Source organism: Nelumbo nucifera, chromosome 1 (genome assembly GCF_055504915.1).
Source record: "Nelumbo nucifera cultivar China Antique chromosome 1, China Antique-T2T, whole genome shotgun sequence".
Lineage (NCBI taxonomy): Eukaryota > Viridiplantae > Streptophyta > Magnoliopsida > Proteales > Nelumbonaceae > Nelumbo > Nelumbo nucifera.
The window spans coordinates 132271978-132291426 of NC_142649.1; the positions used below are offsets into that span (position 1 = coordinate 132271978).

General features: G+C 37.7%; 1 protein-coding gene across 16 annotated transcripts in view; it reads right to left on the reverse strand.

The window, feature by feature from the left end:
• Positions 1-2394: 2394 nt before the first annotated feature.
• The window catches only part of LOC104608197 (uncharacterized), a 66712-nt gene continuing 49657 nt past the window's right edge, over positions 2395-19449 (reverse strand). For 12 of the 16 annotated variants that reach the window (XM_088894280.1, XM_088894284.1, XM_088894285.1 and 9 more), the window contains 6 exons: positions 9163-9212; positions 8731-9039; positions 8380-8439; positions 7992-8198; positions 7814-7889; positions 2395-2928 (listed from right to left, as the gene is read on the reverse strand). In XM_088894280.1, coding sequence (XP_088750406.1) covers positions 2918-2928; positions 7814-7889; positions 7992-8198; positions 8380-8439; positions 8731-9039; positions 9163-9212 — 713 coding nt within the window. In that variant the 3' untranslated portion in view covers positions 2395-2917. Of the gene's footprint in view, positions 2929-7813; positions 7890-7991; positions 8199-8379; positions 8440-8730; positions 9040-9162; positions 9213-18059; positions 18214-19449 lie in introns of all 16 variants that reach the window. The other 4 variants (XM_088894288.1, XM_088894286.1, XM_088894287.1 and 1 more) reach the window with 4 other exon arrangements.

Sequence of the window (19449 nt, forward strand, 5' to 3'; positions counted from 1 at the left end):
TTGAGGGGCTAAGGGGGGCGGACCAAGTTAGAAATTATCAAGAAAATAGAAAGTCAATTTGTATTAGAGAAAGAAGACTGAAATTTGTATATTTTAAGAAGCCTTCTAATCTAAGTAAAAAAGGACACCTAATTCTAATTGTAATTTGTTGCCTATTTGGTGTAAAAGACCTTAGAATCTATGATCCTTTGATTCTTTTCTTTAAACTTTTCCAAAAAATGCAATAAGCTATCATCTAAAGGAGGAAAGGTGTAGGGAGTAGGACTAGGGATTCCTTGTCTTACAATACTTGCCATTAATGTCATTCCTAATTAGAAGACTATAAATTAAGTTATGTTGTAATTAGAATAGAGTCAACTTAGTTAAGTAGGAACTAAGTAGGTTGTAACTAGTAATTAGAAACTAACTACTAAGTCAGTTCGGGTCGGGGTGGTTTCAATTTTCGCACATGAAAACTAAAAACAGACCGAATCATCGGTTTATGATTTTTTATAACCCGAAACCAACCGGTGCTAAAGAAAACCCAACCTACTCGAGTTGGGTCGGTCCGGGTTGGTCGGTTTGGTCGGGTTGGGTCTTCTTATGAACAACCCTAAGTAGTGATCTAAATGCTGGATATAGAAACAGAATTCGGATTAATTGAACGCTTTTGCTGTGGAACCAATGACGTTCATGGTAAAAGATGCGGGCCCCATATATTTAAATACTGGCGTGGAACCATATCATTGGTTCCACAGCCTATTGAAGCTAAACCTTGCTCATAGAAATGAACGAATATGAATCTTTAAACTTGTAAGGCTATATTTGGTTGCAATGCAAATAAATTTGTAGTGATGCAAAACCATGACAGTGCAAATGATTTGAGTGTAAACTCTTACCTATTTTTGTTTAAAATTTTAGCATATGTTGTTTGATTGCAGTACAAATGAAGTAAATTAAGACAAAAGGTAGAATAAAGTAAAATCCAAAACAAAATTAAATAAGAAATTACATTTTTTTACATTTACACTCCAATGCATTTGTACTATTACAAATAAATTTGCACTACAACCAACCAAACTCAGAGTTTATGTCTCTTTTAGATGTAGTGTATGGAAATTTTTAAGAATGGGTAGTTCCGTTTTGAGACTTGAAATTCAAGCATTCTTGATTGCTAAAAAAATGGTAAAATGTGACAAGATTTAAAAAAAAAGACGATTATCTAATGAGTAATGTTGGTCGTACATTCCCAGTTATTTGGGGTTTTAGGAGAGTAAATTGGATGTGGAGTGTTTTTTTAGAGAAAGTGACATCTCTCAAACTTGAGATTTTATCATTATTAATTATGATTTATGAATTGTAAATAAACTTTTTAATTTTTCATCTGAATCAATTATGATTTTATCAACTTTGATGTTGGCATGCGGGATTGATTATTCGAAATCACCATGGTGAGATATCGTAGCTCCATCCATCAAATTTCCTAGATACTAATCTATGACTCTTTTGGAAGGGATGGAATTGGCTTTAGATTTGCAGGTGTCAAGTGTAATTCAGCCCTTTTTGGAGGAATCATCTCCCGCTGCAGGAGATGTTTAGGAGGTTACAGGATGAAACGTCAGAGGACAAATAGAAGAAACTCCCACAACCAGCCAGCCAGGCACTGATTATCCATTTAAGAAATAAGAACTTATCTGCTGCTTTGCAACAGCTGCAGTTATATGCAACAGTCACTGAACCATCGACCGCCGTTGCAGAAGAGTGGTCTGAGGCCTGTTTTTCTTTGCCTCACCATTATAGGATGAGTCATGATGTTTGAGAGTCGACAACCTCTGCTCAGAGATGCTAATATCTTGCTTGCTATCTATTATTCTTTAACACCTCCACTTCTCTCAAAGGAATCACTTACGATCCATCTTTTTGGTTACTATAGCTTTGGAGCCACTAGGCCAGTTTGGTTTGCAGGAATAAGGGTCTGTAATCAGTCATTCCAATTTCAATTGTTTGGTTGGACAAAATTGGAATGTCATTCCCATTTCTGGTGGAATGCCATTCCCCCAATTCTAATTCTGAGGGATTATGCGATTCCAATTTCTAACTATGAACCAAACAGGCCCTAAAATCAAGATGCTATCATGTTACCACTTTACAACTTTCGTGGCGGGTCAATTACATCAAATCCAATTAATATAGAGGCGACAGTTTAAAGCTATAACTGTGGCGAGACTCCACACTCCACAGATTTGGATGAGATGTCACTGGATTCCCAGAAATAAATCAAACAGTTGGACAAATTGGAGACAGAGAGCCGACCATATTTTCACTACTGTTTACTTTTTTTCCACAAATTGGTAAAGCATGTACTAATCATTTAATCTTATAGCTGTTATCAAAATAAAACCAAGCCCAATCATCAATTGAAGAGCTCCTCTTATTCCAACACTTTTCTTGTATCAATTTTTTTTCTATGCTCAAATATACAGTCAACATAGTGAAACGGAAGAGAAAAATTATCATATGAACATGAATGGATGTCTTTCACATATGTACATATGTTTGAATTGGAAATTACTTCTTTTTCTCCCATATACATTTGACATCATTTGTTTATTGGTTCCCAACTGCTAGAATGGAACTTACACACATCTTCCGTTATTGCACACACACCTGTTGTTTAATTCCTCTGGCTCTGACTATTGAGAGATGTCTGGCTAAGATTGATGGATGGGAAAAAACTGAATCTCAACTATATGACAGAACTATCACCCGTAATTGTAGAGAGAAGCGAGGCCTAGCCTCATTTCCGTGATTCCACACACTGGCCACCACTGGAAGAGGTAACCATTTCAGTACGTTGCAAATATGACAATGCGGCGATGGATCCATCATGTGCTGAAATTTTCGTTGTTTTACAACTCTCCGCGTTGGATTCCACAATTCAAGAAGCTGCTAGCAACGTAAACAATTGAATTTTTTTACCAGGCATTAATAAAAAGAATATGTAGAATAAATACATAAAAATCATGCACAAAACTTCCAAAATAAAACAAGAACATATTAGTACATTTACTTTCTTGTTAATAAGATGGGATTAAAACCTTTACCGAAAAAGGGGGTCCAACACGCTATATAGTCTTCTATATCTACCTATATATATATATATATATATATATATATATAGGTAGATATATATATAATAGAAAGACGAAAGGGAGGTGAGGGTCCTCTCACCACATACTTCATCCTCTCCTTTTCTCACACGTGTATATTAATTTTTAAATTAATTCATTAGAAACCTCATGTGTTTTTATCGTCTCCCATCAAATCCATATTTATTCTAATAAAATCATTCTTAAATCTCTCTCTCTCCCTCCCTAGGGGTGAGCAAAAAAACCGAAAAACCAAATCGACCAAAAAATCAATTAACCAAACCGATCGGTTCGGTTTCGATTTAGTGTTTTAAAAAACCCGAAGGTACCGGTTTGGTTTCAGTTAACCAATATAGAAAACCAGCGGTAGTTAACTGAACCAACCGATATACATATATTTCTAAATATTTTATATATATTTATGTATATTATATATTATAAATTAATAAAATGCATTATATATATAAATATATATATATTTATAATATATGATATGTTATTTATTATTTAAAATATAATATTTTATACATATTTATAATTTTTTATTATATATTTATATATTTTTTAATAATATATATTATAAAAATTAAAAAACCGACAGTTAATCGATAGGCTTCGGTTCGATTCCAGTTCCCAATTTTCCAAAAACCGATAGTACCAGTTCATTTACAAAAGAAGGCCCAAGGTTCGGTTAATCGAACCGTGAGCACCCCTACCCCCTAATCTTAATAGTCAATACTTGTAACATCTCCCATCCCCATTAAATCTTTATTTTCCTCTTTCTATTATATATATAGATGGTGTAAATTAGATGGATTGGGTTAGGTGATGGATCAACTTAAATATGAACCTTAACTTGGACCCAAGTTAATGTCAAAAACCCCAAATTTGCCCACTAGTACATGGGGTGAACCAATCTAAACAAATCATTACTCCTTTCCTTGGGTTGTCAGGTTTTTCTGTTTTTTTTTTTTGATGATAGGTTTTTCTTTTGTTTTGCTCATTGGATTCAGGTTTTTCCCTTCGCTTTTATTAATTTAATTTAACGTAGATTTGTTTCATGAATTGTTCTGGTTCAAAAATGTAGAAGTATACAAAATACTTTGGTGAATCACTATTCATTTATCTCCCTTAAAAAGTATATATATATATATATATATATATATATATATTTATTTTTAAACAACATTCCATGCATCGCAGGGGTCAGTTCTATTAAAATAGAAAAGAAGAAATGGGGCAGCCCAGTGCATGAGCCATGAGGCTCCCACCAATGCAGGGTCTGTGGAGGGACAGATGCACAGAGCCTTACCCCTGAACATACAGAGAGGCTGTGGCCAAGATTGCAACCCTAGTCACCCAGATCACAATGGAGAAAACCCAACTGTTGCACCAAGACCCACCCTCTATTAGAGAATAGAAAAGAAATTACAAGAAACCTCAGAGATTGAGATGACCAATACCCGTAGCCAAATCCCCTATTCCAACTTACAGTACATCAGGCTAGATTCCAATCCCCCAAATCGATTTCTCTATCAACCCCTTGTTTGCTAACTTACTTGCCAACCCATTTGCAGACCTGTATACTCACTGCACTGCTACAACTCTCTCTTTTGAGCTTGTTGATTTCTCTTAAAATGTGTCAAAACTGCCAAGGGCACTTCCCCTCATTTCTAATCCAGTCCACAACTGCTTTTACTTCCCTTCAACTACAATATTAGTGTAATTATTTATCTTTGCTGGCTTTAACCCCTGAAAGACTTCTAGGATTTCTGCCCTAACTGCATTTCCAACACCTACGGGACCTGAGAAATGAGGTAGTACTATGCATCTTCATTTTTCTTAATATAAAAGAGTTTTATTAAAAATAAAGGAAAATGAGATTTTTCTTCCTCTTCTTCCTCCTTGTGTTCAGGAGGCTTACGCCTCTTACACCTCTTACATTCTGAACTACACCTCACGTCATGCCTCCGCTTTTTAAAACATTGTTGCATTCAGTTTAATGGTTGTCATCTGCAACTCAATGATTTTAGATTGAACCAAATTATTGGGGACTTATTCTCACCACTATCGGGTGCTGCCATGATGATCTCCTAACAACGAGCCAAGGAAGCGAATAGCAAATGGGAGATTACAGCCTGATGCTCACACTAATACAATCAATTAAACACCTTTTAGGTGATATCTTATGCTCTCACCACACTATGACAATTAATCAAACGCCTTTCAAACAATATTCTATCTTGTCACACTACACATCTATAATGCTTCCACCAAACAAACCACTGGGAACTCACCACCACAGCACAAATCCTTCTTGGTAACCACCTAATAGAGGGCTTAAACCATCACAACCACCATTGACTTTATCACCCATGGTGACCACGACAAGAGAGGAAGAAAACAAATCACAGCCCTTACTAACCTGTCTGCTGCCTTGTGGGAACCCCTTTTATGCTTTGGTACCATCTAATAGGGTTCAGTTGGTTCTAGGGATAGAAGAAGAGAAAGAGATAATGAGTAAAAGAAGAGAAAAAAAATGAGAGAATGAAATAATCTCCACCGAGACGGCAGATTCAATACTTATCTCTTTAGGTGTACAATGACATTACTGCCCCCAATTATGTGTGGGGACAGCAACTTAAACCTGGACAGATTAGTAATATAATAATTAATATAACACAAGATGAGAAGACTAAACTACCCCTGACATTTACTTTTAATATAGGAAACCACTACTTTTGATCCCAATCAATCTCCATTTGAGCCACACCATTAAAAAAGATTCCATTTCGAGGGTGACGCCCTAAATTCTGTGGTAATAGTGCACCTTTTACCTTGGAAGAAATCCACTCCACTTTTGTGGAATATTCTACATCTTTTAGTTCCCAACTCTTTCATTGCTTGGTGCAATGGTAAAATCATAGTCTGACATGCATGAGAAAATGGGTTTGAGTCTAGGAGTGGACATTTAATTCCAACTACATTTCTCTGGGACTAAGTTCCTAAGAAGATTCAAAAAGAGAGGCAAAAGATAAATAGGTAGAAAATATAAGAAAAATAGGGGGAGAAAGTGTGTGTGTGTGTGTGAAAGAGAGAGAGAGAGAGAGAGAGGGAAGATGGAATGATCCATTCCCTAAGTGAAGGTGTTGCTAGCCACATTCAAGTTAATTCAGCACCAACTACCCATTTTCCCTTCACCATATTTGGTGTTCCTAGGTGGCAGGGATCTGATACAGCTACCCTGTGGTTTCCTAGCAGCCACAGGGCTATTGTCTGGTGCCTTATGGCTGTTGCAGAAGTAGTAGCATGAGATCTCCCCTTTCCCATTCTTAAACTGAATTTTGGTCCTGTTCTTGGCTTCTTACTTGGGGAAGCATATGGCATTTGTTAAGGAATTAGCAAACCTCATTTTGAGATAGAGGAATGCCCAACAGATGTAGGACAGGTAGGGGGTTCTACAAATTCAGATCTGGTGGTGGGCCTTTTAGGGCAATGAAAGGTGATCTAGATAATTGAGGAACCTCTTGTCCAACAAAGAATAAGAAAAAGATTAGGAACACAGAGAAAACTCTTGCTGCAAAGAGATATATTATTTAGAAGAAGAATTATGTGAGAGGAAGAAAAAAAATAGAAAATTACGTTACTACAACCAGGACTCACTAAACCAAACTTTTATTCATCAAATCAATTTTCCATTTTCAATTACAATGAATTTGTTTGTAGACCCTCCAGTAAGAGCTCAGATCTCCCTTTAGGCTTAGTTTGTGTGCAGTGCAATTTTCACTTGCACTGGTGTAAATGCATGGGAGTGCAAATAAGCTGAGTATAAATTCTGGTTTACTTTTGCTTCAGATTTTACTGTCTTATTTTGTTTGTCAGAAGTAAAATGAAGCGGTCCCTGTCTTATATTAAAGAGAATGGAGATAGGAGTGGTGAAAAGGTGTTTATTATTTTTTATTTTGGAAAGGTTAACTGAGATTTTATTAAAAGTTAACTGAGGAAAGTTAACAAAGTACAAAAGCCTTAGGAGGCAGAAACAGACAGGCGAAGAAGTATCAGAAAATATAAGACTATGGGCTCCGGATTTGGCTAAGCTGTCAGCTACAGAGTTTAGTTCCCTAGCCATTTTATTGTATTAGCGGAATCATCTTCAATTTAAAGAGAGGAAAGGCCTAACATTTTGACATAACAGAGACCTGTGAGAGCAGCTGTGATCTCTGCCTCAGTAGCGTCAGCTCTTCCAATCGGCCCACTGAAAGCCCAAAAGTACAGTGATGCAAATTATGTATAAAAGAGAATTGACGTAGGAGGAAAGTGATGCAAATTTTGTATCAACTTTTGGAATATAAAATTTGCTCTACCAATGAGTGCAAAAGAGACAAAAGTACAAATTTTATATCAGGTAGGAGTGCAAATCATAGTTACAAACAAATGGATGCAAAACTGAGCCTGGGCAACAAGGAATCGCAATAAAGCAAAGAAGACTATTCTACAATTCACACTTACATAATGCCAGCAATATGCAATTTAGTTTCAAAAGTGGTGGAAAGTACATCCTTTTTGGGTAACCATTTTAAACAATAAGCACTCAAGTAGGCCATATGCTAACTAGAATCATTACATGCATTCTAGAAGAAGAGAGGTAAAAATGCATTTCTCTTCTTAAAGCATTCAAAACTTACCTTTTGGGTTATTACTATTGTCACAAGTTGTAGAACTTTGTTGTGTGGTGCTGTCATTCTTACCATCCATATCATCCTAAAATTGATTTTTACCATTAAGTGAGAATCAGTGATAAGGAATCTATACACCCACATTGAGCAAAGAATATAGGCAAGCACATAAAGAACAAAAAGATACCATCTTCTGCAGGGTTTCAGCCTGACCAATTTTGTCCAGATCATGCATTATTTGCATTCTAGATGCTCTGTTACTTTGTGGCAATATTGTGCACTCCATTTGAACACAAGTTGGTATAACAGATTTTGCAGAAGAACCAGCATGGTCTCCCTCCACAGCAGCATCTCCGGTCCCATGACCTGGTCTATCCTTCCTCTTGCTGCCAATCTGATGAAAACAAGTATATATTAAGCAGGATGTTTTTTTTTTTGAGTAAAAATAAATTTTATTAATTCAGAACTTGAATTTATATTAAGGATGTTATATAATCATGTATCAAAGCTGGCTAGAACTTGCTCCAGGCATCCAAAATATATAGGTCAATCAGCCATATAGACAAACTACCAACCTCTTGGAATTGCTGACATATCTGATCATGCTGTGCATTTTGCTTTAATTGGGATATTATCTGAGTCATTGCCATTAGTTGTCCATTAGGCTAATTAAGTGATGATAGAAATTTGAAAACTGTAGCTAGCAATAATCATTTTTTGATAAGTGACAAAAGTACTACTTTAAGCATCTACCGATTAAGAACACAAAGTGTAACCTTGGCTATTTCTATTCTTTACATTACAGTTCAAAAAAAAAAATCCTTTTTATTCCTTAATGAAAAGACATAAACATATGCATGCCCATTGATCTCAAATACCTTCAACATTCACAATTTAGGGAATACATCTGAAACCGAAAAGATTACCTCAGCTGTTGGTGCAGTTTTCTCCATTCTGGGCATTGCTGCAATTGGAGAACCAATATGTTGAAAGTCAAAGTTACCAGTACCATGCCCGTCATTCCTTTTTAATACATCCTTGAGAAGCACCTGATCTGAATAAGTAATGTTCCTTGGAAGTGATGGCATCAACTTTTGTGGTGTATATGGCAGTGCTTGAGCAACATGCTCCTTTTTAATTTTTCCTCTCAACATCTGAAACTGTTGCTGGACTGGTGTTTGTGGAACCGATTTTAGTATCTGCTTCCCCAATCCTGAAGGGATTTGGTCAAATCCCTGGAAGAGGTAAAAAAAATCAACATTTACACTAACGAGAAAGTATCAACTATCACGGTATATAACAAGGACAGCCTACAACTGCAATATGAAAAGATTCAGAGAATAAAATATGCCACTTACAGTTAAAGGCAAGCCATTCAATGGTATTGGGAAGACCCCTTTGTTCAGTTCTGAAAGCTCACATCAGATTATATGGAACATCAAAACCAAAATACCAATAAATAGAAATAATAGAATATATGAAACAACATTGCATGATCCAACAAATGTCTTTTTATTTCAAAGGCCAAACAGACTCACCAAATAGTACCACAAGTTTAAAAACACAGACATAAATTAGCATCCATAAAAAAGAAAATAGTGCATCATGCCACCAACACAATGGCGTTCATTCAGTGTATCATTATCTTAATGAATACAAAGTACCTAATACCACCATCTGATGTTACAGGATAGACACTCATTGTGCTAACTAGTATTCGATAAGGAGATTAATTATTCTTATTTTCTGTTCACCAGGAAAGTATAAATGTCTAGAAGATAAAATAGAACACTAATTACAAGTAGGCTATACCAAAGCCACTAACTGTAGCAAAATTACATATTAACAAATATTCATTTGGTCATGGATAACAGCATCCATAGTTGTCAAGGCAACGCCTAGGCAACAAGGTGCCCTTGGAGTCTTGCTTCGCCTAATCGCCAAGCAGTTTTCTATTGCGTGTTATAACAAACTTTTATATTCTTAATTTTTTGAGGTTATAATTATAAAATAGACACTTTTAAACTAAAATGTTCATTTTGTGTGTTTATATACTAATTTCTTTTTGTTATTTTCTTATTTGTTAAGGTTTAATCAACACAAACTGTTGGGATTCTTTGCTGTAAATTAGCTATAAATTAGGCTACAAATCAGGTGTAATTAGCTATATAATTGTTTCCTTATTTAGAATAGATTAGGCAAGATTTTCTCTTTTAAAATAGGAAACAAGTCCTAACGTTTAGGACTCCAATTGTATATAAAAACATGTTCTGCTGGAATAGAAAAAAATAGGTCATTCAAACCTAATTATTCACATGGTATCAGAGCAACCCTAGACGCCTCCTGTTCTTCCCACAGCCGTCCTAGGTCAGTTCTCTATCTACTGCTTTTCCAGCAGCATTCTACACTGCTTATTCCGGCAGTATTCATCAACCATCTTAGCCTTTATCTCATTCCCGGCAGCAACATCAAATACCATTCATGACAAATACCAACGAATCTTCAATTGAAACTCCAAAATCCTCCTCCTCAAACGTCGAAACTGTTATGCTCAACAACAATGGCGGAGACTTTACAAACTACTCGTCCACACCCATCACCATCTATAAATTGAATGGCCAAAACTACATCCAATGGTCTCAATCCTTCATGTTTCATGTCCGCAGCAAGGAGAAAGAAGATTATCTCACCGGAAATATCACCAAACCAGATGAAAAAGATGCTGGTTATCGGATTTGGAAGAGAGAGAACAGCCAAGTTATGTCTTGGCTAGTGAATTCCATGGAGCCACACATAGGAGAAAAATTTCTCCTATATGAAACAGCTGCAGAGATCTGGGAGGCTGCAAAAGACACTTATTCTCACAAAGACAACACCCCCGAACTGGTGACAATTGAGGGCATCTTGCATGATCTCCGACAAGGTGATTTATCTGTGACCGAGTATTACAACAAACTCCATCAAAGCTGGCAGCAACTGGATGCTTTTGAAAAATATTCCTGGGATACTACCGCTGATCTCAAACAATACAAGAAGATAATTGAGAATAAGCGGGTCTACAAATTTTGCTTGGGACTAAATTCAAGTCTTGATGCTGTAAGAGGAAGGATATTTAGCACAAAACCACTGCCAAGCTTACGTGAAGCATTCTCTGAGGTCCGAAGGGAAGAGAGTAGACACCATTTGATGCTGGGGATGGAAAAATCAGCTGCTGGTGGTGAGTCATCAGCCTTGGCTGCCCGAAACCAGCAGCAGCCACGCAAAGGGGGAAGGCCATGGTGTGAACATTGTCGCCGCCCTGGTCATACCAAAGAAACCTACTGGAAACTCCATGGAAAACCTGTTGATTGGAAGCCAAAGACAGCAGCAAAGAAGGAAATTCGAGGCAACATCGCTGGCAGTTCAGAGCAACTTGCAAATTTTAGCAAAGAGGAACTTGATGGACTGAGAAGGCTGCTGCAATCACAGTAAAATCCACCAGTTGTTGGGTCAGGTTCCATAGCTCAAAAAGGTAACTTTCTTAAGGCTTTGACTGTAAAACAAGAGCACTATAAACCTTGGATTGTAGACTCTGGTGCTTCCGATCACATGACAAGAGATAGGCGAGTTTTCCACACATATTCTCCTTCTAATGAAACTCTCACAGTTAGAATTGCATATGGTTCTTTGGCAAAAGTTGAAGGAAGTGGTTCGGTTGTGGTATCCAGGGTCATAACACTCAAATTTGTTCTATATGTTCCTAATCTAGACTACAACCTACTTTCCATAAATAAAATTACCCAAGATCTTAACTGTATAGCTAATTTTTCTCCTTATGTCTGTGAATTTCAGGATTTGACTTCAGGGAGGATGATTGGCAGTGCTAGGAGTCATGCTAGGCTTTATCATCTTGAGGTTCAACCAGATTCTGTAAGACAATCTCATCTAGGAGTGAGTGAACCTATTTCTTGTCACAATAATTCTTGTGTGTCTGTTAATGAGTTGAAAAGTGAGAGTGAGAGGTCGGTGATGGTGTGGCATTACAAGTTAGGTCACCCAAGTTTTATGTACTTATCCAAACTTTTCCCAAGTTTATTCAGAAATAAAAGTTCTAGTTCTTTTCAGTGTGAGATTTGTCAATTTGCAAAACACTCTCACATTTCATACCCAATCCAGTCATACAAAGCATTGAAACCTTTTCCTATGATCCACAATGATGTTTGGGGTCCATCTCAAGTTCCAAATGTCACAGGAGCTCGGTGGTTCATCTCTTTCATAGATGATCACACACGACTCACATGGATTTTTCTCGTGAAAAATAAATCAGAAGTTCCTCAAATATTTAAGAATTTCAAAACAATGATTAAAAATCAATTTCAAACTTCTATTCAAATACTTAGAACTGACAATGGAAGAGAGTTTTTTAACTCTAATCTTGGCTCATATCTATCATCTGAGGGAATCATACACCAGAGTTCCTATGTAGATACCCCTCACCAAAATGAGATAGCCGAGAGAAAGAATAGACACCTTCTGGACATTGCCAGATCTCTGTTGTTTTCATCCAATGTTCCAAAACGTTTTTGGGGTGAGACTATACTTATAGCAACATACCTAATCAATCGACTTCCATCCAAAGTACGAGATTTTTCCACTCCAAATCAAGTATTTTTACAACACTTTCCTCAAAGTCGGCTGGTTTCCTCTCTTCCGCTAAAAATATTTGGGTGTATTGTGTTTGTGCATATCCATCAACAACATCGAACCAAGCTTGACTCTCGATCCACCAAATGTATCTTTATAGGGTACTCTCCCAACCAAAAGGGTTACAAATGCTTTTGTCCTAACAACCAAAAGTTTTATCACACAATGGATGTCACATTTTTTGAAACCAAACCCTATTACCCCAAAACTAATATTCAGGGGAAGAGTTCTAGTCAAAGTCAACCACAAGAATATCAGTTTCTCTTGAATAGCATAGATTGCACACCAGAAACACCTGAAACACCTTCTCCAAGTGTCCAAATTGAACTTGAACCGAAACCAACTGATTCTGAATTTCCCGAGAAAATTGTCTATCACAGAAAAAGGGGAGAACCGAAGGAATCAAAGACTCTAGCAGATTCACAGATACTGCCAGCATCTGAACCTGAGGTAAAAATCCCTACATCTGACTTACAAACTGTGGAGGAAAATTCTGCAGGTACTAGTTTAAGTGATCATGATAATTCCGATGAGAACCTACCCATTGCACTCAAGAAAGGGGTGAGAGAATGCAGAAGTAGGCCATTGTACCCTATTGGCAACTATGTGAATTATGAGGGACTTGAAGGGATGAGAGATCCATCCTATGGACGCCCAAAAGATTGCGGAATAAGGGGCGAATTTCAAAAATTTTTCTCTCCCTTCAACTAGGAATCGTATTCCCCATTTAGAAAATCATATTTTCAAGGATCAATTCTGAACCATAAACTAAACCAGATCTGAACCAAAAAGGAGTGGGAAGGATTATACTTGATACGGAGAAGTAATATCTCCCAACGAAGGTGTTCACGCCCAAGGAAGGATCCAAAGACTGCTCCCACTGAAGATGGCGCAGTGCAGGTGGAGCAGAATCAGCAGTGTTCTCCAAGAACTCTGTCCTTCGCAAGAATCAGCAAGATGGTACGTGAGCACAGGTTCCTTTCAATCCTTTCTCAAATGACTGATGTCAAGATCCAATCTTGACTTCTCCCACAAGTGGAGATCGAACTGGCAAACAGGGAAGCAACAAGAGAGTATTTGCAGGGAGCAGAATTCTCTCTTCTTGATTTCAGCACTAAAGAAAACCTGATGATCTGTGTGTGTTTTTTTTTTTTTTTTTTTTTTTTTTTTTAGGCTGCCGCCCCCTTCTTCTTTTTCAATCTTAAAGGGATCAGCTCCTAATCAGATTAGGAGTTGCTAATCCAAATCATATTTGGGTTAGAAGTCCCTTTAAGTGATAAGGGATAATCCTTATCTTATCTGGAGATCAAATCAGCCATCTCCTAATCTGATTAGGAGGTTTCCAGATCTAAATCTTATTTAGATCTTGGACTCTCTAAGTGGATAGGGTCTAAGCCCAATCCTACTAGCTGATCCACTTCAGATTTCGCCCCTTTATTAACTAAATAAACAGCCCAGTTCGAAATGGGCTTTAGGCCCATTAAGCTTATGTGCTCACTTAACCCTCTTAACTGCTGCCCAGTTGGGCTTCCTTGTATGGCGTGGGACCCAAGCATTGATCTACACATCAGCCACATGGGTTCGGCCCAGCCTTTGTTACAAGGCCTGGCCGAATACACTGTTAAAAACAGTGCACCCCCTGAAACCCATCAAATGGGCTCTACGGGCCCAACACTTACCCTAAGAGGTCCTTGGGCCAAGCCACCTTGTAACACCCAGGAACTGTGGGCAGATGCAAGATTAGCCCATCAGGTATTATCCTCAATGGTCTTACACTTAACCTCTCAGCCCATAATGATCATACACTGCCTGACAAGAGAGGACCTCTCCCTCGGCTGCAAGGAACAGTGTTGCACTCTGCACTCATATGGATCCCGGGAATTAAAACCTTCTTGCAAACATTTTAGAAACCATAATATATATATACTTTTATATCCTATATAAAATACATTTGCAAAACAAATCTCAACGGTTGAAATCGGCTGCCGGCAGTCTTGGTTTCCATCAGTGAAAGTGCATCCCCGATCATTACCTTTGTCCGACAAAGGGGCTGATCCTGTCACTATGATCACCCACTCAGATGAATTCTCGGACTGTCCCAACATACTCAGGTTTTGACCCCCGCTAAGGATCTCACTAATTGGTACATCAAAGATAGCCCAATCCGACACCTAGTGCAGTATCATAATCGAGTCTAGGGGTCGGGTGTAACTTTCCAGTTTTGCCCATCAATCTCCAAGGTCCAGGGCAATACTGGAAATCTGGTCCAGTTCAAAGATTCAATTAATCCTACACTGTATGTGCCTAGGGTCTCACCCTGGCAACTGAGACAGGCCACCCCAACCGACTTGGTGGCACCACAGTGTCAGCCTTGTCAGGATAGGTCTCCCCAGACCGACCCACTGGCTGTGAACATTCTAAACTAACACGAGTCTCATTAAGTGTCCAGTTTAAGGGTATTACACAGAAACATACCAAGGGAACATGAATCAAATATGTATCTTTATTCATTTACAATAAACTCATAAAGTACATCATTCTGATTGAAGCTAAGGGCATACAAAACTGTCTAATAGGACTATCTTCATCTTACCAAGCATTCACTAGCAAAATCAATTCTATCTCCATTCCTAATTCAATCCAAGAAGCCATGGCTATCCCATAATGGAAGAAGGCAGTTAATGAAGAAGTTAATGCTCTAGTGAAGAATGGTACTTGGGAAATTACTAATTTGCCTCATGGAAAGAATGTGATTAGGTGCAAGTGGATCTTCACTGTAAAAATAAAGGCAAATGGTAGTATTGAGAGATACAAGGCTCGGTTGGTAGCTAAGGGATTAACTCAATCCTATGGCATAGATTATGAGGAGACCTTTGCTCTGGTTGCAAAACTCAACACTATTCGGATACTTCTCTCTCTTGCAGCAAATTTGGATTGACCCCTCCATCAACTAGATGTCAAGGATGCGTTCTTGAACGGGAATTTAGAAGAGGAGGTCTATATGGACATTCCCCAAGGACTACAGAACTCATCAAACATCAACAAAGTTTGTAGACTAAAGAAGTCACTTTATGGTTTCAAACAATCACCCCAAGCTTGGTTTGAGAAATTTACCAGAGTTATGAAGAGTAATGGGTATATACAGGGACAGTCTGATCATACAATGTTTGTCAAACATTCTTCAGAAGGACTGATTTCTGCGTTGATTGTTTATGTTGATGATATTGTTCTAACAGGGGATTATGCTGAGGAGTTTCCAAGAGTCAAAGAATTTCTGACTAGAGAGTTTGAGATCAAGGACCTAGGTAAACTCACATACTTCTTGGGAATGGAAGTGGCTAGGTCTAAGCAGGGCATTGCAGTTTCTCAAAGAAAGTATGTACTGGATCTTCTTAAAGAAATGGGTATGCTTGGGCGTAAACCTGCAGAGACACCTATGGATTACACTACCAAACTTGGTTCAAATAAAGAAAGTGCTTCTGTAGATAAGGGAAGATATCAAAGGCTTGTAGGGAAGTTGATCTATCTCTCACATACTAGGCCTGACATAGCATTCTCAGCAAGTGTTGTTAGTCAGTTCATGAACAACCCTTTTGAAGAACACATGACAACGCTATACAGAATCTTGAGATACTTGAAAATGACTCCAGGAAAGGGACTGTTATTCAGAAAAAACTCAAGTAGGGAAGTGGAATTGTATTCTGATGCAGACTGGGCAGGCTCAATCACAGATAGACGATCCACTTCTGGATATTGTACCTATGTTTGGGGAAATTTGACAACATGGAGAAGTAAAAAGCAAGTTGTGGTGGCTAGGAGTAGTGCAGAAGCAGAATTTCGAGCTATGGCTCATGGTATTTGTGAAGGAATTTGGGTGAAAAGAGTATTAGCCGAATTGAAGATACCTTCTGAGGGAACAATCCAGCTACTGTGTGATAGTCAATCTGCCATCAATATTGCTAAAAATCCAGTTCATCATGACCGAACCAAGCATGTGGAAATAGATTGGCATTTTATCAGAGAAAAGATAGAAGGGAAAGTAATCAAGCTTGTTTACATTCCTTCTAATCTCCAGACTGCCGATATCCTAACTAAAGCACTTCCAAGGGCGCATTTTGAAGATCTTAGTTGCAAGCTGGGTATGATAAATATTTACAACCCAACTTGAGGGGGAGTGTTGGGATTCTTTGTTGTAAATTAGCTATAAATTAGGCTACAAATCAGGTGTAATTAGCTATATAATTGTTTCCTTATTTAGAATAGAATAGGCAAGATTTTCTCTTTTAAAATAGGAAACAAGTCCTAACGTTTAGGACTCCAATTGTATATAAAAACATGTTCTACTGGAATAGAAAAAAATAGGTCATTCAAACCTAATTATTCACACAAACATTGCTAAATGTTGTATTGAACCCTCAAAGACTTCAAAACCTGAACCAATAAGTAAGAATGAACATAAAATGTTGTCCAATCAACACATAAAATGTTCTTCTTCCACCTTTTCTTTTCTTATTTTCCTATAACAGAAATAGAGGTTCAGCTCCTATATTTTTCGAATTTTCTTTTCTTTCTTCTGTTTCTTCTCATGAATATGTTGGAATATGTTGATTTTCTATACTTTAACATGAAGTTTATACTTTTCTTATGAAAATTATGGATATTTATTAAGGAAATATGATTATGGAACATAGGGAACTACCCTAGGATACATGTTTTTACTTAAATCCATCACCTAGGCACCCTCCTGTCACCTAGCCTCGCCTTGGCGCCTTGAAAACTATGACAGCATCATCAACACCATCATCCATGCCTTATCCCAACTATATGGAATCGGCTACATGAGTCCTATTTCGCCAATCTGTTCCATTTAAAACCACTAGCCACCATTCATTGGAAACCCAGACATAGGATATTAAAATGAACAACCAACTGGTTCCAAAGATACAAAAAGAACAGGAGCCATATCTTATACATGAATCCACATCATATTAGTGAGTGGCAGATCAACACCACAGTTCATATACACATATAAAACTGAATTTGGTATGATCATTATTGCAATATCTTTTGGGAATTAAGATTGAAGGCCCACTACAGCAATAAAACAAATTCTCCAGGATCTCCATGTTCTACCCCCTAGACCAAAGCGATGCATTACAATGTATATTTTTCTTTTCTTTTTTTATTACAGTAAATCATCTTTGGAAGGAGTAATCCTCTGAATAATGAAAATGTAAGAGACTAAAATTGAATGTGATAGCCTTGGCAACCTGGGGCCCTTAAGGATAGGGCTGCAGTTAGAGATCACAAACATTCTCATGAGCTTTGTGGGACCTATTGGGGTTGGAAACTCCTTATGAGCTGAGATTAATGAACTTCTTCAAGGTCTGGATATAGTTTGTTCACTGGGATAGTGGGATAGTCAAATCAGATTGTATAAGTGGATTGTAGAGTGGTGTTGAGCTGGATGGAGAAAAAGAATGAGGGTCCTTGGGTAGTTGGGCACTCAGAGAGATGACTAGGGAAGCTATTTCTTAGGCATCCAATTTAAATTGCTCATTCAAATGAATACCTTGATCAGCTAATACTCTAGCTGATGCCCTTGCAAGAAATGGAGTAACCAGGAACCATCTTAGTGGGGAACACCAGGACCAGGGACGAAGTACTGTCTTCTTGGCAACCTTGAGCTGATTGTACTGTCTTCTCTCTCCTTGGATGATTAAAAGCTTTGCCAATTTTTCACATTAATACAATTCAAGGTCAACAATCAAAAAAAAAAAAAAGAGATGGAAAATCTATGCACAACCACAAATATACGTTAACATATACATAATTACATTAACAGACACTATTCAACATTCTCCATTTTTCTACATAAACTGTAACTAGGAGTTCTAAAGGGACAATTTATTGGATCTCTGGTCCAAAACCTTTTGAAGAATAAAAAAAAAAAAACCTAACAAAAAAAAAGAACAAAATCTTGAATCAACATTTCTTTGACAGGATTTTGAGGAAAAGGGAGGAGCATTTGTACTTATCTCCACATGCTTGTGTGATGTATTTGAAGGATGGAGAATCCAGCAACCATTTTCTTATCAATTAATTGTGAGGTAGTCCGCAGCCTTTTGCAACATTTCCTTGACATCCTCTTTAACAGCAGTCTTTATTTGATTCCCCCCAATTCATCCTCTTTAACAGCAGATTTTATTCAGCTTTTAGTTGGATAAAAGAGGCATCCTTTTTGGTTTGGCAGTCATCAATATCATGTGATAGTGTATTTGGGAGGAGAGTAACAAAAGAGTTTTTAAAGACAAAAGTTCCTTTTTGGAAGATTCATTAAGGAAAACCACTTTTTGAATCAACTCTTGGATGTTAGCTACAAAGCAGTTCAGAGGCATCTCTTTAGAAGATTTAGATAGGAACTTGGGGCAGGTTCTGAGTTCTTCTTTGCCTGCTGCTAACAGTGTTAACCTAGCCCCAAGATACCCATTGGAGAACATTCTTCAATTTGATGGCAGATATGTTAGTCTATCATGCCACAGGGGTCAGGCAAGCATTGGAGGCAGAATTCTTAAGTCCACTTGTGAGCTTGTGTGGGCTTTCAGTGGTCCTCTTGGAGAGACTAAAGCAGATGAAGCTAAGGTTCAGGCCTTGCTGGAGAGTCTCAGGATCGTGGTTTCTCTCATCATCTGTTCAGAGGTGGTGGAAGGATGTTCAAGGATTGTTATTAGTTGGATGCAGGACCTAAGTGATGGTCTGTGGAGATTCTCTCGCATCTGCAATGAGATTAGGGAAATCTTGTCCCAGGTTGTCTTTCCAAGTGGATCCCTAGAGAGCTGAATAGCATGCAGATGCTCTTGTAAAATCTGGGGTGGTAGGGAAATGAAAGTAACCTTTTTCTCAAAAAATAAAAAAAATAAAAAAATCTTGAACCAAGATTTCTCAAATATATGTGCCTTATA